General features: G+C 48.4%; 1 protein-coding gene and 1 long non-coding RNA gene across 5 annotated transcripts in view; both read left to right on the forward strand.

Annotated features, from left to right (window-relative positions):
• The window catches only part of SMOX (spermine oxidase), a 38,737-nt gene extending 27,064 nt beyond the window's left edge, over positions 1 to 11,673 (forward strand). For 3 of the 4 annotated variants that reach the window (XM_030826249.1, XM_030826250.1, XM_030826251.1), the window contains exons 3-7: positions 1,778 to 2,004; positions 5,981 to 6,154; positions 6,268 to 7,027; positions 7,674 to 7,834; positions 11,198 to 11,653. In XM_030826249.1, coding sequence (XP_030682109.1) covers positions 1,778 to 2,004; positions 5,981 to 6,154; positions 6,268 to 7,027; positions 7,674 to 7,834; positions 11,198 to 11,335 — 1,460 coding nt within the window. In that variant the 3' untranslated portion in view covers positions 11,336 to 11,653. Of the gene's footprint in view, positions 1 to 1,777; positions 2,005 to 5,980; positions 6,155 to 6,267; positions 7,028 to 7,673; positions 7,835 to 10,670; positions 10,761 to 11,197 lie in introns of all 4 variants that reach the window. The other variant, XM_030826252.1, reaches the window with a different exon arrangement.
• A 5,298-nt stretch (positions 11,674 to 16,971) lies between these two features.
• LOC115837907 lies at positions 16,972 to 19,844 on the forward strand. The gene is made up of 3 exons (XR_004032899.1): positions 16,972 to 17,147; positions 19,173 to 19,269; positions 19,417 to 19,844. It is a non-coding gene; the product is annotated as an uncharacterized LOC115837907 (long non-coding RNA).
• The last annotated feature ends 501 nt before the right edge of the window (positions 19,845 to 20,345 follow it).

Raw genomic sequence — 20,345 nt, forward strand, 5'->3', positions numbered from 1 at the left:
AAGTTTCTATTTCACAAGAAGTGAAATTCTTCTGCAAGGTCCTAGTAGTTGTTAACTTTTGATTGTGAATTAGTATAACATGACTAAGAGCTAGCCCTGGAGCAGTAGGATCCTGGGTTAGCAGAGATGAAAGGGGATTTTGGGCCTCCGTGTGTGATGGGCAGGTCTTGGGATTATCTGGGAAGTGGATCTGTCTAGGTTGCAGAGCAACGAGGACCCTGGAGAAAGCAGCCAGGTAAGAGACTTGCCCTAGGGGTGGGCAGACTTTGCCAGGGATCTCAGAGAGTGGGGAAATTGCCCGAAATCCCTAGGTGAGGGCTTCCCAACTGGGGTGGGGGTGGGGGGTCTGACCATTGAGGGGTTGGGTGGGTAGAAACCATGAAAATGACCCAGTAAGACCACACATGGCCTGGAATGTGTGGCTACATTGATCCTCTAGAGGAATTTTTTTTTTTTTTTTTTGAGACAGAGTCTCGCTCTGTCACCCAGGCTGGAGTGCAGTGGCATGATCTTGGTTCACTGCAACCTCCGCTTCTGGGATTCAAGAGATTCTCCTGCCTCAGCCTCCCAAGTAGCTGGGATTACAGGTGTGTGCCACCACACCTGGCTAATTTTTGTATTTTTAGTAGAGATGAGCGTTTCACCATGTTGGCCAGGCTGGTCTTGAACTCCTGACCTCAGGTGATCCGCCTGCCTGGGCCTCTTGTAGAAACTTTGATCGCCTTAAGTGTCTTCCCCTACAGCATTTCCTGCAAGGCATACCTAAAGTTGTCCCTTTTCCCCTGGCACACACAAGAGTGTCTGCAGGGAAACAGACTCCACCTTCTCATGGGAGGAATGGCAAAGTCACGTTGCAAAGGGGTGTGTGTACAAAGATAGGAGGAATCACTGTGACTATCTTGGCAAAAAATGTACCACATATATCTTGAAGCAGGCCTGCAAAAACAAAACAAAACACCCCCCAAAATTTCTATTTTCCTTTCATTGTTTCAGCTTCCCTGGGAGCTAGGTAGGGATGGAGAGGAATGGGAGAAGGAGACAGTTTCTGCAGCATTAGAAGAAGGAACTGAGGCCCAGGCACAGAGGCAACTTGCCTCAGAGCATATGATACCTTGGCTGGGGATGGGGTAGTAGACCTAGTTCCCAGGCCATCCCAGCTTGGACCCATGAGATGCCCCCTGCCCCAGTCTGGCTCTCAGGGTTTTTTGTACTGTGTCCAAGGATGTAGAAGGCTTCACTTTCCCTGGAAGTGTGCTTTAGATTGCTTTTTGGGGGAATCTTGCAAACTGGGATGTTTGCACTTCTCTCCTGCCCTATGCTGAATTTGGAGGGAGCCATTTTCTGTCTGGGAAATGCTTTAGATCTTGGAGCCACTGGGGATGTTGAAGAATTGAAAAAAGGCCAGGTGGGGACCCTCAGGTACCCATAGTGCTTCTCCCAGGTGAGGAGGCACCAGTGAGGAAGTGGGGTCTGATATCTGGTGTTACCTGAGAAAAAGGTGGGACTGAAAAAGAAGAGCCTTCTAACTGGTCCAGTAAGGTGACTCTGGGACAAATCACAGAGTCATCCAAGGAGGCAGTTATCTTAGCTATAAGGTGGTTTTCAGTGGGAACTTTTCACTGAGGACCTTCGTTGGTTGCCAGCGGTGGAAGTTCAAGCTCTTCCCTGCCCTCTTGTAGGGGTGGAAAGACCCTCTTGGAGGAAGGAGGGGGAAGCAGTGCTGGCCCTCTCTGGAGAAGTCCCTAAGCCTCTAAGGGCCTGCTGTTGTCACCCTCAGGACACGCCACCTTTGAGCTGGGAGCCACCTGGATCCATGGCTCCCATGGGAACCCTATCTATCATCTAGCAGAAGCCAACGGCCTCCTGGAAGAGACAACCGATGGGGAACGCAGCGTGGGCCGCATCAGCCTCTATTCCAAGAATGGCGTGGCCTGCTACCTTACCAACCACGGCCGCAGGATCCCCAAGGACGTGGTTGAGGAATTCAGCGATTTATACAACGAGGTGAGGTGTGAGCAGAGTAGCTGGGCATAAGGGCATGGGGAGACCTGGGAGGTCTGTGATTCTGGTCGTGTCTCTGCACACTCCCTGGGCCCTGCATTTGGAAAACCAGGATAATGTGAGGGTAAAATGAAGATACTCAGTGGGAAAGTACTAGGCAAGAGATTATTGATACATGTGATTAAATATTCCTTTAAAAAGTCCTTAAACATCTTTTGTTAGATTTATTACTAGGTATGTGGGGGTGGTGGTGATGGTTGTTGCTGTTGTTTTTGGATACTCTTATAAGTAGTAGTTTTTTTTTTTTTTTTTTTTTTTTTTGAGACGGAGTCTAGATCTGTCACCCAGGCTGGAGTGCAGTGGTGCGATCTCAGCGCACTGCAACCTCCGCCTCCTGGGTTCAAGCAATTCTCCTGCCTCCACCTCCCAAGCAAGTAGCTGAGATTACAGGCGCGTGCCACCACGCCTGGTTAATTTTTGTATTTTTAATAGAGACAGGGTTTCACTGTGTTGGCCAGACTGGTTTTGAACTCCTGACCTCGTGATCTGCCTGCCTCGGCCTCCTAAAGTGCTGGGATTACAGGTGTGAGCCACCACACCTGGCCATAAATAGTAATTTTTAAAAACTTTATTTTCTAATTGTTTCTGATATATAGAAATAGAATTGATTTTTATATATTGATTTACCTTGCTAAATTATTTTTAATTCTAATAATATATCTATTATGTTAATTATATTAATTTATAGTCTAATAATATTTTGGAATTTATGTATATAACTCTACAGAAAAGATGAGAATTTTGTCTTTTTTTCCTTTCTAGTCATGAGACCAGCATTTATCCAATAGAACTTTCCACAGTGATGGTGATGTTTTAGACCTGTGCTCTGCAGTGTGGTAGTCACTAGCCACATTTGGCTCTTGAGCACTTGAAATGATGCAAATAAAACCGAGGAACTGAATATTTAATTTTTTGTTGTTGTTGTTTGTTTTTGAGATGGAGTCTCGCTCTGTCGTCCAGGCTGGAGTGCAGTGGTGTGATCTCAGCTCACTGCAAGCTTTACCTCTCTGGTTCAAGCGATTCTCTGCCTCAGCCTCCTGAGTAGCTGTGATTACAGGCATGCGACATGCCTAGCTAATTTTTGTATTTTTAGTAGAGATGGGGTTTCACCATGTTGTTCAGGTTGGTCTCAAACTCCTGACTTCATGATCAGCCCACCTTGGCCTCCCAAAGTGCTGGGATTACAGGTGTGAGCTACCGCACCTGGCCTAATTTCTTAATTTTAAATTGCTACAGGTGTCTAGTAGCTACTGTGTTGGATAGCACAGCTGTAGACAGTTTTATTTTTTTCTTGCCTTATTGCACTGGTTAGTATCTCAGTGCAGTGTTGGATAGAAGTGGCAATGGCACACATCCTTGTTTTATTCAGATTTTTAAAAAATTATTAATATTGTTAGTATTCTTTAGCTGTGTGAACTGCACTGAACAAGCAAAGTAATGTGTAGGCCCTGTCATCTGATAGCTTGTCATTTATGGTGTAATGATCCTTCACTCCAGCTCAGTAATTTGGCCAGCAAACATCTATTGTGCATTTTCTTTTCTTTCTTTCTTTCTTTTTTTTTTTTTTTTGAGACGGAGTTTCACTCTTGTTGTCCAGGCTAGAGTACAATGGCACGATCTCAGCTCACTGCAACCTCTGCCTCCCGGGGTCAAGCGATTCTCCTGCCTCAGCCTCCTGAGTAGCTGGGATTACAGGCATGTACCACCATGCCCAGCTAATTTTGTATTTTTAGTAGAAACGAGGTTTCTCCATGTTGGTCAGGCTGGTCTTGAACTCCTGACCTCAGGTGATCTGCCCACCTCGGCCTCCCAAAGTGCTGGGATTACAAATGTGAGCCACCGCGCCCAGCCTATTGTGCATTTTCTAATCTCTTGGGCATGAGAAAGGAGACATGACCCTTGCTTTGGGGTGGTCCCTGCTCTATGGAGGACAGGCACACTCGGTGTGGTGTGTGTGCACCAACAAGGTACGTTGTGTGCAGTCCATTGTATTGTGCATTCTCACTCATGTGCAAAGAGACTGAATTGTTAATGGGTCAAATAAGAACTAGTATTCTTCAAAGTAGACCTTTCTGTTCTGCCGGAAATCAGCCCCAGCCTGATTCCCAGGTTATTGTGAGTGATTCAAACATAGATGCCTCTTGAAAATGACTTTCAGGACCCATGGTTTGTTCTTTTAAATGTCTTTAAAAGTAGATCATCATCAAATTCTGCTAGGGGGTTTAATTTTTGAAAGTCAAGAGTGTGCATTGTGGATATGGAGTGGATATGGTGGATTATCTGGGTGGTGATGTTTTGAGTCAAAAGGATAAGGCATAACCATGATGTCAAGATTTCTCTGTGTGGCTTTTAACCAATCCTAGAGGCCATTCTGAGGAGGTGTGCTCTACGCATGTGAAAGCTTGCCTCAGTGTGGCTTCATAATAAATATGCAGCCCCCAAAGATGATGACTTTGAAGAGCCATTCATTTGAATGTATTTTATTTATTAACAAATAAATGTGTTTGTGCAATAGTATCATCTAGAGCTTAGTTTCTGGAATAAGACTGCCTTGACCAAATACCAGTTCTACCATTTATTAGCTGTGGAATCTTGAGCAGGTTATTGAGCCTCTCTGAGCCTTACTTTCCTCTTCTGTAAAATGGTCATGGTTGTACCTACCTCATAGTATTATGAGGATTGAATGAGAGCCAATGATAAGTGCTTAATGAGAATTGGGGTGAGTATTATTAGCTGTCACAGACCTGTCCCATTTTCCTTGGGTCACATTGGGAAGGTGTCGAATAACCCAGGAGAGGAGACTGTGCCATATGATACACCCATGTTCGGTGAAGGCTGCCCTAGTTGGTGGCTGATACAAAGAGTCATGTCGATGGACTAAATTTGTTACTCCTCAGCTGGGCATTTTGGCCTCTGGTTAACATAAGCTAAGGACTGGCTACCACGTTGGTTATCACCCAAGGGAAAAACCCAGGGAGGAGGCAAATTGAAAGCCTGACCCTTGGCAGTGGTCCTGGGTGAAGAATTTGCTGAGGACTCCAGCTAAGGTTCACCACTCAGCATCTCCTGATTGCAGGGAGGCAAGACAAAACAATTTCCCTCACTTTCTTCTTTATAATTTAGTCTCCAGAGATAAGTTTAATTCATGTTTGTGTCTCAGGTGGAGGCCTTCCCCTCGAGTGAGGTGGTGGTGGCGGCGGGTGGTGGACATCACTGTGCTTTGCCATCTTCCTTCACCCTGTGGCCTCAGGGCCTAGCCCAGGGCTGGGGGACAGGGCAGACACAATTCCCAGACATGTGTGCTGACCACACTTACTTTAGGAAGGGAAACAAACCATTCATCAGCTCAGCCACAGAGGGCTTGGCCAAGGAGCCTCCATTAGCTGGTGTCCTGGGAATGACAGCTGTGAGCATGTGATCCTGCCGCCTTTTTGCTCACAGCCCTCCAGCGATGCCAGGGCCTTGGATCAAGTCCAGAGTCCTTGGAATAACTCTCAGTCCTTTATGCCCTGGACCCTGCCTGCCTTTCCAAAGTTGGCTCTCAGATCCTCTCTCCTTGCTGCCCCCTCCAGCAAAACCAAACCCCTTCAGGATCCTGACTGCTTCTCCGTCTTTGAGGTTGCTGTTCCCTCTGCCTGAAATGCTTCACATTGTCCTAAGCGAGGGCCCAGCAAGAAAGCCTCTGGGGCCCATCCCACCTCCCTGACAGGCCAGAGGCGAGGAGGTGGCTGCCCAGGGCCTTGGCTGTTGGTGCAGCATTGAGTGCAACATCGGATCCCTAAGGGACAGAGACCAGGGGCTCAGTGCATCCAGGGGACACCTGGGAACTGGTGGGTCTGAGCTGGGGGCTTCTGTTTGAGATGGAGGTGTGATGGAGGTGTGATGAGGTGTTTTCAGTCTCATGGGGTCTCTCTGGCAGGTCTATAACTTGACCCAGGAGTTCTTCCGGCATGATAAACCAGTCAATGCTGAAAGTCAAAATAGCGTGGGGGTGTTCACCCGAGAGGAGGTGCGTAACCGCATCAGGAATGACCCTGACGACCCAGAGGCTACCAAGCGCCTGAAGCTCGCCATGATCCAGCAGTACCTGAAGGTATCTTGAGGAAGACGGATTCTGGGGGCGTCTGGGTCTGAGGAGGGCTGCGCTGCTCCTTACCCCTGCCCAACCCTGGCGGTCACCTGGCTTCTCCTTGGGTCTTCCCGCAGGTGGAGAGCTGTGAGAGCAGTTCACACAGCATGGACGAGGTGTCCCTGAGCGCCTTCGGGGAGTGGACCGAGATCCCCGGCGCTCACCACATCATCCCCTCGGGCTTCATGCGGGTTGTGGAGCTGCTGGCGGAGGGCATCCCTGCCCACGTCATCCAGCTAGGGAAACCTGTCCGCTGCATTCACTGGGACCAGGCCTCAGCCCGCCCCAGAGGCCCTGAGATTGAGCCCCGGGGTGAGGGCGACCACAATCACGACACTGGGGAGGGTGGCCAGGGTGGAGAGGATCCCCGGGGGGGCAGGTGGGATGAGGATGAGCAGTGGCCGGTGGTGGTGGAGTGCGAGGACTGTGAGCTGATCCCGGCGGACCATGTGATTGTGACCGTGTCGCTGGGTGTGCTGAAGAGGCAGTACACCAGTTTCTTCCGGCCAGGCCTGCCCACAGAGAAGGTGGCTGCCATCCACCGCCTGGGCATTGGCACCACCGACAAGATCTTTCTGGAATTCGAGGAGCCCTTCTGGGGCCCTGAGTGCAACAGCCTACAGTTTGTGTGGGAGGACGAAGCGGAGAGCCACACCCTCACCTACCCACCTGAGCTCTGGTACCGCAAGATCTGCGGCTTTGATGTCCTCTACCCGCCTGAGCGCTACGGCCATGTGCTGAGCGGCTGGATCTGCGGGGAGGAGGCCCTCGTCATGGAGAAGTGTGATGACGAGGCAGTGGCCGAGATCTGCACGGAGATGCTGCGTCAGTTCACAGGTGCACCACGTGCCCCACGACCCGCTTCCCCCACCCTGCTTCTTCCTCACCTGCCCTCCTCTGGTGGACCCATGGCAGCTCTCTCCTCCCCAGACTGTGAAGCTTGGATGCTGTGCCCCATGAGAGAGCCACTGCAGGGTGCCACATTCAGCCAAAGGCTCTTCAGTTGCTGACAGTTTAGAATTTGAAACACTCAGAATTATGGGCGCTGTGTCTCTTCCCTCTTTCTAAGGGCTGGTGGTAAAACACTCAGAGATCACCGCCCATTGTGCTCTGTTGCTAAGAGCTGGATTTGCATTTTACTCTCTGAGTCTTTCAGCTCAACATTTTTCACCCACTATTCCAGGAGGGCCTCACAAGAACCCCCGGCATTAGGCGGGGAAACATGATTATGTGTCATGTGTTTTCAGATAGATAGGAAAAGTAAGGTGGAGTGTTTTGCTGGGGGTCACAGAAGGTGCTGAGTGGGTACACAGCTCGAGCCCCAGCCTCCCTCCTTCCTCTTCTATCCTCTGTGCCTACCCCTGGCAGTCTGGTCCTCCCGGAGCCCTGGAGGTGGGGTGGGGGGTTGTCCCTTTGGGGTCATCTTCCATATGCAGCCATTTCTTATCCTCCCTCCTCTTGGCTTTTCTGACTCCCCCATCAGGGAACCCCAACATTCCAAAACCTCGGCGAATCTTGCGCTCGGCCTGGGGCAGCAACCCCTACTTCCGTGGCTCCTATTCATACACGCAGGTGGGCTCCAGCGGGGCAGATGTGGAGAAGCTGGCCAAGCCCCTGCCGTACACGGAGAGCTCAAAGACAGCGGTAAGCGGGGCGTTTGGGGTGAGGAGGGGAGTTGTGGGTGTATTTTGTATGTGTGTCTGGTCCAGGGTGAGGAGGGCTAGGGTAGTGTTCACTAAGGGGTGATCAGGTGAGGCAGGGTTGTCGTAGCTTCTGTAATGAGAGAGAACACAAGGAGAAAAGTGTGCACTTAATATCTGGAAGAAAAAATGGAATCAAATTGAAACTTAAAATGTTTTCTTGATGTTATGAAAACTGAGCTATTCCGTGCTGGGCTGGCCAATATGGTAGCTATCAGCCGCTTTCAATTTAAATTAATTTATTAAAAATTTAAATTAATACAGTATTTTTTTTTCTTTTTTGAGACAGAGTCTTGCTCTGTCTACACTTCAGGCTGGGGTGTAGTGGTGCGATCACAGCTCACTGCAGCCTTGACCTCCTGGGCTCAAGTGATCCTCCCACCTCAGCCTCCCAAGTAGTGGGACCACGGGCATGCCGGCATGCCACCATGTCCAGCTAATTTTTGTATTTATTTATTTTTTTTGGTAGAGATGGGATTTCATCATACTGCTAGGCTGGTCTTGAACTCCTGGGCTCGAGCTATCCTCCCGCCTCAACCTCCTGAAGTGCTAGGATTATAGGAATGAGCCATCAAACTTGGCCAATATAGTAAAGTTTTTGTTCTTTGATTGTGCTAGTCACATTTCAAGTTCAATAGCCACATGTGGCTAGAGGTTACCATAGTAAATTATATAGTGATAGGAATGTCTTATTGGACAGCACCGATTCAATGGAAATGTTTTCCCAATATATTTTAGAAAATAAAGTTTAGATTACTGATGCTCCACAATTATGCCAACCGTACGCTAAAAAAAAAAAAATCTGAAATATATATTTTTGCTCCCATAAAGTGGATTTTGAGTTTCCCCCATCAAGTAGACACACACAGTAAATGTTAAAACTCAACAGAGTTGTATTTAAAACAATTATTTGGTATAATTGGTGAAGAAGAGTTCAGTCAACCAGCATCTACTGTGCCTGCCCCACTGTGCTCAGAGGAGAGACAAAAGGGCTGGTGTTTAAAGAGAGAGAGAGGTCCTCAGAAAGGCCCTTTCTGCTGCCACAGCCATCCTCCTAAAAAGCAGATCTTCCCTTTTCACTTGCATCAGTTAGGACTAGTGCATGTAACAAAAAGCAAAGCAAAGCAAACACAACTGTGACTTAAACAAGGAAAATCAAAAGGAAATCTGGAGGCAGGCAGCAGGATCCTGTATCATTAGCACCTGGCTCTCATCTTCAAGACCATCTTGTGGTCCAAGAGCGCTGCAGAAGCTCCAGTTCTCACATCTGCATCTTAAGCTGGAAGGAAGAGGAAAGGCAGATGGCAAGAAGGGAACCCTTGGAGCTGAGTCAGCTGTGTCTCTAAGTAACAGTGCACTTTAATGCTTATTGGCCAGAACATAGACACATGACTGCACCTAGATGCTAGAGAGGCTGGGCAGTATCATTTTTATTCTGGATGGCAATGGACGCAGTTACAAATCAGGACTTCGTTATTGAGGAGAAAGAGGAGAATGGGTGGATGTGGGAGTGGTCCCAGCTACTTGGGAGGCTGAGGTGGGAGGATCACTTGAGCCCAGGAGGTCAAGGCTGACACAGTATACAACACCCCTTTCAGTGTAACAGCCTCTGTGGGCTTCTTGGTGGTGGGATACAGCCTCACTACTCAGGGTAGGTAGATCAGTACCAGCCTCACCTGGGAGCTAGTTAGAAATGCAGATTCTCAGCCTGGCCAACATGGCGAAACCCTGTCTCTAGTAAAACTACAAAATTAGCCAGGCATGGTGGTGCACACCTGTAGTTCTAGCTACATGGGAGGCTGAGGCATGAGAATTGCTTGAACCCGGGAGGCGGAGGTTGCAGTGAGCTGAGATCATGCCATTGCACTCCAGCCTGGGTGACAGAGCGAGACCCTGTCTCAAAACAAAAACCAAAAAGCAACAACCCCTCCCGCCCTAAACACACACACACACACACACACACACACACACACACACACACACACACAAATAAATAAATAAATAAAAAGAAATGCAGACTCTCGGCCCACCCGAGACCTGCTGGATTAAAAACTCTGCATTCTGGCCAGGGATGCAGGCTCCTGCCCATAATCCCAGCACTATGGGAGGCCAAACTCTGGACTTGAGCTCAGGAGTTCAAGACTAGCCTGGGCAACAAAGTGAGACCCCCATCTCAACAAAAAATTAAAAAAAAATTAGCCAGGTGTGGTGGTGTGTGCCTGTAGTCCCAACTACTTAGGAGGCTTAGATGGGAGGATTGCTTGAGCCCAGGAGGTTGAGGCTGCAGTGGAGCTGTGATCCTGTTACTGCACTCCAACTGGGGCAGTAGAGTGAGACACTGTCTCAAAAATAATAAATAAAACCTGCATTTTATCAGGATCCACAGCTGGTGCTTTGCACATTGAATTTGAGAGGAACTAGGATAAAGTCCAAATGCAAATTTGGGGTGCAAGAATTTGTACCTTGCCTAGACCTCACCTAGACAGCCTGCTTTCTCAAGGCCGAGCCCTGGCTGCACCAAAATTCTCACTGTCCCCCGAGCAAGGCCTGCTTTGGTACATTTTTGCCCCCACCTTTCCCTCTGTCTGAAATGTCCTTTGCCTGTCCGTTCACTCAGCATCTTCCGAGAACCAGTTCAAAGGTCCTGTCCTCTGGGAAGCTTTGTGGGATCCCCTGACACTGGGCCTCTTTTCTGGGCTTTTGGTGCCTTGTGCAAACACCCATTCCATCACGTATGATGCTGTTTAGTAATTGGGTTTCATGTCTGGCTTCCTCACCAGCATGGAAGCTCCACAAAGCAGCAGCCTGGTCACCTTTTCTCTTCCAAGTGCCCAGAACAGCCCCTGGATGCTAACAGGGGCGCCGTAAAGGTTTGTCAAATTACCACCGACTTTATTGAGTGCTTTGTTCTTCCAGGTTCTAAGTGCTTTAGATACATGATTTCCCTTAATCCTTACAACCACCCTCCGAAGTAGGTGGTGTAAACCCATTTGGAAGATGAGAAAAGCAAGGCTTAGGGAGGTTAAACCACGTGCCTCAAGTTCACAAGTAAGAGGCACAAAGAGCCTTTGAGACCACAGAGCTGGGACTCCTAATGGCCTCAAGACAGAAAGAGCTGAGGGAAGAAGCAGGGGAAAGTGGCCAGATAGGATGGGCAGCTCTTCATCCTGTGGAAGCAACAGCACCTGTGTCTCAGAGCCTCTCTAATTTGTCATTGGGATGGGAGGTTCTGGTGGAGAGGGGTGGCCTTGTGGCCTTCTGGCCTTTGCTGCTCCTGCACCCTGACCTCCCCATCCCCGCCCCCCAGCCCATGCAGGTGCTGTTTTCTGGTGAGGCCACCCACCGCAAGTACTATTCCACCACCCACGGTGCTCTGCTCTCCGGCCAGCGTGAGGCTGCCCGCCTCATCGAGATGTACCGAGACCTCTTCCAGCAGGGGACCTGAGAGCTGTCCTTACTGCTGAGAAGAGCCACTAACTCGTGACCTCCAGCCTGCCCCTTGCTGCCGTGTGCTCCTGCCTTCCTGATCCTCTGTAGAAAGGATTTTTACCTTCTGTAGAGCTAGCCGCCCTGACTGCCTTCGGACCTGGCCCTGTAGCTTTTCTTTTTCTCCAGGCTGGGCGGTGAGCAGGTGGGCCGTTGAGTTACTCTGTGCTGGATCCCACGCCCCCCTTGCCTACCCTCTGTCCCATCTTGTTATTGTAAGTGCCTTCAATACTTTGCATTTTGGGATAATAAAAAAGGCTCCCTCCCCTGCCCCTCAGCTTCTCTCTGGTTTTCTCAGCCTCTGTGTATGTGTGTGTGTTTATTTCTGTCACACCGCCTTTGAGTGAGAGGGAGAAGGTTGGGGAGCCCTGGCCTGGCTGTGTCCCCAGAGGGAAGGTGCTGCTTTTACTGGAAGGGGTGTCCCCTCCCCCCATCTGTTGGGGTGTTTACCTTCCTGCCAGTAAGGCCACTCAGGAATACGGGCCTCTCACTGTACACCTGCTCCTTCAGGTCTGGCCTGAGTCTGCCTGCTGGCCCTTTTTTTTGCTGGACTTCTCTGAGTTTAACTGAGTGACATGCTGCCTGGAGTAAAGGAGTTCTGTGGGGGGGACCCCAGTGGTGGTGGCTCCATGCCAAGCCTAGGTATGTTCATTGTTTTTTTTTTTTGAGACGGAGTCTCGCTCTGTCGCCCAGGCTGGAGTGCAATGGCACAATCTCGGCTCACTGCAACCTCTGCCTCCTGGGTTCAAGCAATTCTCTGCCTCAGCCTCCTGAGTAGCTGCGATTACAGGTGCCCACCACCACGCCTGGATAATTTTTGTATTTTTAGTATTTTTGTAGTTTCACCATCTTGGCCAGGCTGGTCTTGAACTCCTGACCTCAGGTGATCCACCCTCCTTGGCCTCCCAAAGTGCTGGGATTACAGGCGTGAGCCACCGTGCCTAGCCTGTTCATGGTTAATTAGTGTCACCTGGCCACTGGGCTGTGGGTCTGGCCCCTGGGGTGGCCTCCTTTTGAACCTCTGGGCAGATGGTCATTCTGGGCTTTATTTTTTGGCAGGGGGAATATCCTAAGGCCTGCCATTTACTGGGGGATAGATTTTTCTTCTCTTCAGCTGGGTTCAGTGCTCCCAACACTTTGGGAGGCCAAGGTGGGAGGATCGCTTGAGCCCAGGAGTCTGAGGCTGCAGTGAGCCATGATTGCACCACTGCACTCCAGCTTGGGTGACAGAGTGAGACCCTGTCTCAGAAAAATAAAAGAAGGTGTTATTTGTAATCCTTTACATGTAAGCTGTCAAGCATCTCAGTATTAAGGAATAATTCACACACCAAATATAAAGCAATCAATACTTTCCTTTACATACTAGGCATCTAGAAAAGGGTCCTAGGCTGGACACGGTGGCTCATGCCTGTGATCCCACCACTTTGGGAGGCTGAGGCAGGAGGATTGCTTGAGCCTGGGAGCTTGAAACCAGCCTGGGCAACACAGTGAGACCCCATCTCTACAGGTGTCTCTAAAAAAAAGAAAAACTTCTTCTCTTTTTGCTGAGTAAAAAGACACACCTACCCCCTTATGTATACTCACCCACATATATAGGAACACATACCTACATATACTCACCACTACACCTTACACATAACCCACATGCCATATACAGGTACACACACCTACATATACTCACCTCTACACCCTACACATATACCTACCTACATACACACACACACAGAACCTTAAAGAACAGTCATTTTGTTACTCCACATTTCTAATGATGAAATTTGAATTCAGATCCACATGGATCTGTCCATGTGGTTTAAGCCCAAAAGCTATATAAGAATACACTAAAATGTCCCCATTCACACTGTCCCCAGTCATCTTAAAGAACAGTTAGTCATTTTGTTATCCTAGATTTCTAGTGATGAAATTTGAATTCTATAGAGTTGAAGGGGTGGGGTGATGGGGAGAAGTTATGAAGAGCTTAGCTCAGGTCCCCTTCATGGACATTTAGGGCCCTGCCCTTGGCAGGACATGACAGCCCCTTCCTCCTCCCAGGTGTTTGATTGATTGATTGAGATAGCATCTCATTCTGTTGCCCAGGCTGGAGTACAGTGGTGCGATCATGGCTCACTGCAGCCTCAGACTCCTGGGCTTAAATGATCCTCCTTCCTGAGGAGTAGCTGGGACTACAGGCATGTACCACCATGCCTGGCTAATTTTTATTTTTATTTTTTTGTAGAGAGAGTGTCTCATTATATTGCCCACGCTGGTAGGTTGTGATGGAGATGTCTAACACACAGACACACGTACACATATACTTACCTGCATCCACTTACGCGCACACGCCTACGTGCACAAACCTCACAGACATTTTGCTTTGCCAGGGTTGATCTGCTAGAAATCTTCGTGGAGCTTATATCAGGGGATTCATACCCACCTGCTGGCATAGCTGAAAAATGTCTAAATATTCTAAATATATATATGGTTTTTTTTTTTTGAGACGGAGTTTCACTCACTTGCTTAGGCTGGAGTGCAGTGACACGATGCTGGCTCACTGCAACCTCCACCTCCCAGGCTCAAGCGATTCTCCTGCCTCAGCTTCCCGAGTAGCTGGGATTAAGGCACGAACCACCATGCCCAGCTAATTTTTCTATTTTAAATAGAGTTGGGGTTTTGCTATATTGGCCAGACTGGTCTCAAACTCCTGACCTCAGGTGATCCACCCGCCTCAGACTCCCAAGGTGTTGGGATTACAGGCGTAGCCACTGTGCCCGGCCTATATATGAAAAATTGTCTGAATAGAGGATCTGTTCATGTAGTTTAAGCCCAAAAGCTGTCCATGTGGACACAATACACTGAAATGTTCCCTCTCTCAGTGTCCCCAGTCACTGTTGCCTCTCCCACAGCCCTATGGGTATCCATTCCTATGTGTAAGTCAATATAAAAACACTCTTCTCCCTCCTTTTTATACAAAAGCACCAAAGTATTCATCTTGTCCTGATTTTGCTTGTTTTAGTTAACAATATGTCCTGTAGGCTGGGCGCGGTGGCTCACGCCTGTAGTCCCAGCACTTTGGGAGCCCAAGGCAGGTGGATCACCTGAGGTCAGGAGTTCAAGACAAGCCTGGCCAACATGGTGAAACTCTGTCTCTACTAAAAGTACAAAAAATTAGCCAGGTGTGGTGGTGCATATCTGTAATCCCAGCTACTTGGGAGGCTGAGGCAGGAGAATTGCTTGAACCCAGGAGGCGGAGGTAGCAGTGAGCCGAGATCGCGCCATTGCACTCCAGCCTGGGCAACAAGAGCGAAACTCTGTCTCAAAAACAGACAAATAAAAAACCAAAAAAACCCACAATATGTCTTGGACATCTTTCCGCAACAGTACATAAACAGACAATGTAAATTTGGACCTTACTTTGGTCAAAGCATGTCTGTCTCCTCGCTGGCCCAGGGTCACTTTATGGGAAGCCACCTTCTATTACCTGTTACCTTCCATGACTCACAGTCTGCTGTCTGCTTCTGACTCCTCAGTTGTTGATTTCCCCATCCACTGCAGTGGGATGGAGACAGGCAGCCCCATCACATAAGTATCGGGGAAGAAAGTGATAAATAGGTTCTCAGTGTACAGGCAGAGGAATTTTAAAGGACCCCATGTGGGGGTGAAAGGTCTGGAAATGTTTACTTGGTGACTGCACTTCGGGGAGCTTCATGGGTGGGTAAGAGGAAGGGAGAGAATATTCACTTAGTGCCAGTTGCCTAGCACTATGCCATGTGAATGTGATACTGATTTGACAGTGATGCCAACTCAGGCTTTATTTATTCCTGTGGGCAAATGAAACCTCAGAGAAGTTAAGTTACTTGCCCAGGGTTGCTCAGAGGTGCCGAGACATGAGCTGAAGTCTGTCTGACTGTGTGGTGCAGGCTCGTTCTATTGTATGATGAAAAGAAGAGGCTGGTGCCACCAAAAAAGCTTAAGGCCATTGCTGGAGAGAGTGGGTGTGGTACGACCGCACTGGGGGACTGTGGCAGAGTCAGCTAGAACTGGCCATGTGCTTGCCAGCATTCCCACCCCTGGGTATACACCCAAGAGAAAGGCATGCAGATGCTCACCAAACATAGATACCAACGTGTCCACAGCATTGTGGTTCCTAATAGCTAAAACCTGGAAACTGCCCAGATGTCCAGCAACAGTAGAATAGATAAATTGCTTTGCACTCATACAATGGAATACTACATAGCAATAAATAAAAGGAATGGATATTTGCAACAACATGGATTAATCTCAGAAACGTTATGTTGGCAGGGTATGATGGCTCATGTACCCCCAGCACTTTGAGAGGCCAAGGCAGGTGGATTGCTTGAGCTCAGGAGTTCAAGACCAGCCTGGGCAACATGGTGAAACCCCGTCTCCACAAAAAATACAGAAATTAGCTGAGCATGGTGGTGCGTGCCTATAGTCTCAGCTACTGGGGAGGCTGAGGTGGGAGGAATGCTTGAACCCCGAAGGTTGAGTCCACAGTGAGCTGTGATCATGCCACTGCACTCCAGCCTAAGCAACAGAGCAAGATTCCATCTCAAAACAGCAACAACAACAACATAACAAAAAACCCCAAAACATTATGTTGAGTTAAAATAGCCAGACAAAAGGCTATGTACTGTATGATTTCTTTTACGTGATGTTCAAGAACTTGCAAAACTAATCTACTGTGTTGGAAATGAGGGTCTGGGGGTGGTGACTGGGCAGGAGTGGGATGGGGGCACTTCCTTGGGTTACGGAAGTGTTCCACATCTTGATGTGGGTGGTGGTTGCATGGGCATACACATTGGTAAAAATGCATCAAGTTATACATGGAAGAAAGTTTCAAGAGTCTGAGAATGCCCTCCCTCCATTCTCCCATTCCAAAACATGGTCATATTGGCCTAGCTAATTTCCTCCTTGCAGCAGAGATGACACATCTGAGAGCAGATAAAGGGAGGAGGGGCCCTCTTAGGCCCCACTGGCTGCCTGGTGATAAGGAGTGACCTCAAATTCATATAGGATGTCACTGTTTACCAGCTCCATTGCCTGTATCCCCTTATCCTCTCTGCATCTGCAACCACGAAAGGGGGGTTGGGATTGTTCCACAGCAGAGGAAATGGAGGTTCTCGGAAGGACCTCGGGGAGGCCACGCCAAGGCTACTTGGCTTGGAGAGGACATGACCTCGTGGGGAAGGGAGCAACCCTGGGAGGAAGCTGAAGGGGAGCCTTCGGACACACAGGCAGGGACAGGCGCCAGAGGGGGCACCTCCTCCAGGGCGCTGCCTCCACATCAATAATTGCATAATGTGGATACCATTTATGATTGACAGTTCCAAAAACCAAACTCACTCACTACAGATGAGCAAGGAAGAGCAAGAGCCATTCAGAAGTGAGGAGGTATGACATACAAGGAACACAGGATATGTTTCATGCTGTGATGAAGTTTCAAAATAGACTTGGCATAGATTGAAACCCAAAGGGCTCTATCAGGAGTGGCAAATGTGGCATGCTCAGGCCAGCACCCATGCCAATGATTCCTATAAAATTCCCATTGCCTGGTAGAAGTTCACAGGAGAGGAAAGCTCTTTCCTGCACCAGGTTCTATGGAGAACTGGTTGCATTCTCGTGCTGTGGGCATCAGGGACTTCAGGGTCAAGGTGTTTAGTTGTGGCTTTGAGCAAACCTCAGAACTGTGTCCTCCAAGGGCCTGGGGTATTTGGCAGGCGCTGTCTCTTGCTGCCTTTCCTGCTGTATGACAGGTGAGTAATATGTTATATCCTATTTCTTGGGAGCTGCCTGGAGTGTCTGCCCCTCCTGCAAACAAATGTAGGAGTGAAGCACCTCTAGTTTGAGTCATCTGAACTTACTAGGTCCTGTTGGGGTGAGCTCAAGGGTAACTCCAAGGTGCAGAGTGAGTTAGGCTGCTGGTTCAGTTCTTGAGAATTGCCTGTCTAATTAGTGGTCTGCCAACCTTAATGGTAGAATTACAGAAGGCTGTATTCTTTATAATGACTGGCTGGGCTGTTTGTTGAGACTCCTTATTCGTGTAGGACAATCAAGCCATCAACACGCAGGCAGAGTTGTTGCTTTACTAAGGTGGCAGCCAGGACATCTAATCTTGTGTTATGTATTTAATATTAAAAAAGGTGGTCGTTCACTGCCCTGTTTCATATTGTTCAGCCTGAGACTGATACGTACATGATTCTAGCGGTGGTTGTTTAACACTGATTTTGCCAGAACGTTCAAAGCCTGGATCTCTCTCAGGGAATGCAAAGTGTTAGGCATATTTTATTTCTGCAAACTCTGTGTTTGTGCAATTTCAATGTGTTGGATTGGGTATTCCCTCTCCAATTCACTGTAGTCCCAGCCACTCCCTTTTGTCTTAGATCTGCTACTCTCCCACTCCCATACGTGGGGCGGGGGGGCACATGGGGTTACACAGCTGTCTTTCATCCCCAGTTCAAGGTCATGTGGCCACTTTATTACGCCTTCAAGCTCTTTCTTCTCTTTTATGAGCTACTTGGGTGTGCTTTCTGTTACTTGAGCCATTGGTTCCTCCTCTTTTGCTTAAATTAGTTTGGGTTAGGCTTCTGTCACTTGTGATCAGTTCAAACTAATTAAAATTGGTTCCAGGACTGGAGTTTTACATTTGGTCTATCATTTCACTGGGTCTCTTTCTAATACCCTCAACTCTTTTACTCCCTGTTTTGTTAAAGTCAATTGACATAATTCCAATCAGGGATCAGTCTACAGCTATGGCTGGGCCACAATCAGTTGCTGCTGGAAAAAAGCAGAGCCACACCTGCTGGCCAAAGCAAAGCAAATAACAACACTGCCTGCAGAATCTTTCCAGGGACTTAACTATTTAAAGCAGAAATTCTGCTTCTTCCTAAATCTAATCTACCCTTGGTCTTCCGCATTTGAGTAAGTGGTACCACCATTCGGCCCAGGGCAAACACCTGGGTCATCATCAACTCCTTTTTCTTTCATATTCCACATCTGATCATCAGATTTGCCATCAGCAAAATCTTGTTGGCTCTCCCTACAAAACACATTCTGAGTCTGACGACTTTGAGCCTCCTTCACTGCTCCTCACATCTCTGCTGTGTATGGCTGCAACAGCCTCCTAAGTGGGGTTCCTTTTTCCACGCCTGCCCCTTTTAGCCTGTCCTCTACACAGCAGCAGCGTGATCCTTTCAAAATATGAATCCAGCCATGCCACTTCTCTGGTTCTTAGTAACAACCATCATGCTAACGATCAAAGGTGATTTCCAACATCCTATGTGATCTGTCTCCCTGGGTTGCACCTTCTCTCCACCCTCTCCTTCCCTTTACCCTGGCTGTCCTCTTTAACTGAAATGCTCCCTGTCCCCCAGATATTTGCAAGGCTCTTTGCTGCTGCCTTCAGATCTCTACTCAGATGTCACTTCTTTGGGAAGACTTCCTGAGCAAAAGACTTCCTTGAGCACCTTGTTTCCACAGCCTCCCACACTCTCTGCTCTCTCATCCTGCCTGTTTCTTCATAGTCCTTCTCTTTCCCCGATGTTTTTGGTTTTGATGTTTATGTGTTTATCCATTTTCCCTCAACCCCTGAATGTAAGTTCTATGTTCACTTCTGCATGTCCAATGAGTTCAAAATAGTGCCTAGCATAATAGGTTATCAATAAATATTTGCAGAATGAATAAGCAAGGGATTGAGGAAGCCAAGATAAATGGTGGAAATCTGGAGGACACTCCTCTCCACCATCATTTGTCAATAGGCAACTTGGTCTCTTGCTTCATAGACAAAATAGAAGCCACCTGGAGGCAACTTCCTCACCCATCGACAAGCTCACCAGCCTTCATGCCTGTCCTTCGGAGCTTCCCTGCAGACAGTGGCAGGTAAGGCTTCTGCCTCTCCTAGGCTGACCCTCCACCTGTGCTTCCCATGCCTCAAGTGCAGGGATGTCGCCTCATCCTTTCTGTCCCCTATCTCTCTACTTCATCCTTTCTACCCACATTTCAGTATGCTCACGTCTTTCCCATCAGCCGCCTTCCTCTGGAACAACCTTCCTGGGCCTCTCCTTTAGTCAAGCTGCACAGCAGCATTTTCTACACTTGCTCTGGCTGCGTCCTCACTATCCTGCACTACCAGTTGTTGGTGAGGTTCTTCAGGTTGCAGATGGAGACATAGGAAGGGCTGGACTGGCTCCCCTTCTCACTGTGGCTGCGCAGGGTAGGGGGTACCCCGGCTTCCAGGATCTCTGGAAACAAGGACAACCTTAAGGGCTGATCCACATCCTCTGGCGCCATCTGCTGCCCAGATGGAGACACAGCCCTCTTGCTCCACAGGGAAAATGTGTGTCCTGGATTCTCCGTGAGCTTTTCTGAATTAAAACAAACAACATAAAATCATGGGAGTGCCTTTAATTAATGTTGAGTAAGTGAATAAAATAAGATTATAATATTCTACAGTATCATTTATTTTTCATTCTTAACATTATAAAGAGGGCTTGTTGGCTGGGCGCAGTGGCTTACGCCTGTAATCCCAGCACTTTGGGAGGCTGAGGCAGGCAGATCACCTGAGGTCGGGAGCTCGAGGCCAGCCTAACCAAGATGGAGAAACCCTCGTCTCTACTAAAAATACAAAATTAGCCAGGCATGGTGGCGCATGCCTGTAATCCCAGCTACTTGGGAGGCTGAGGCAGGAGAATGGATTGAATCCGAGAGGCAGAGGTTGCAGTGAGCCGAGATTGTGCCATTCCGTGTCAAATAGATAAATAAATAAAAATACACAGATCATGATGTACAACTTTATAAATTTTGAACCTACCTATGTAACTGGCACCCAGATCAGGAAACAGAAGTATCCCTTTGTTCCTCCAGCCACAAGCCCTCTCCTCCCAAAGGCTACCATTATGTTGACTTCTAATGCTTTAGTTTAACTTGTGCCCATTTTTGTACTTCATGTAAACATG

The sequence above is a fragment of the Nomascus leucogenys genome, chromosome 13 (assembly GCF_006542625.1).
Source record: "Nomascus leucogenys isolate Asia chromosome 13, Asia_NLE_v1, whole genome shotgun sequence".
In the NCBI taxonomy this organism is placed as follows: Eukaryota; Metazoa; Chordata; class Mammalia; order Primates; family Hylobatidae; genus Nomascus; species Nomascus leucogenys.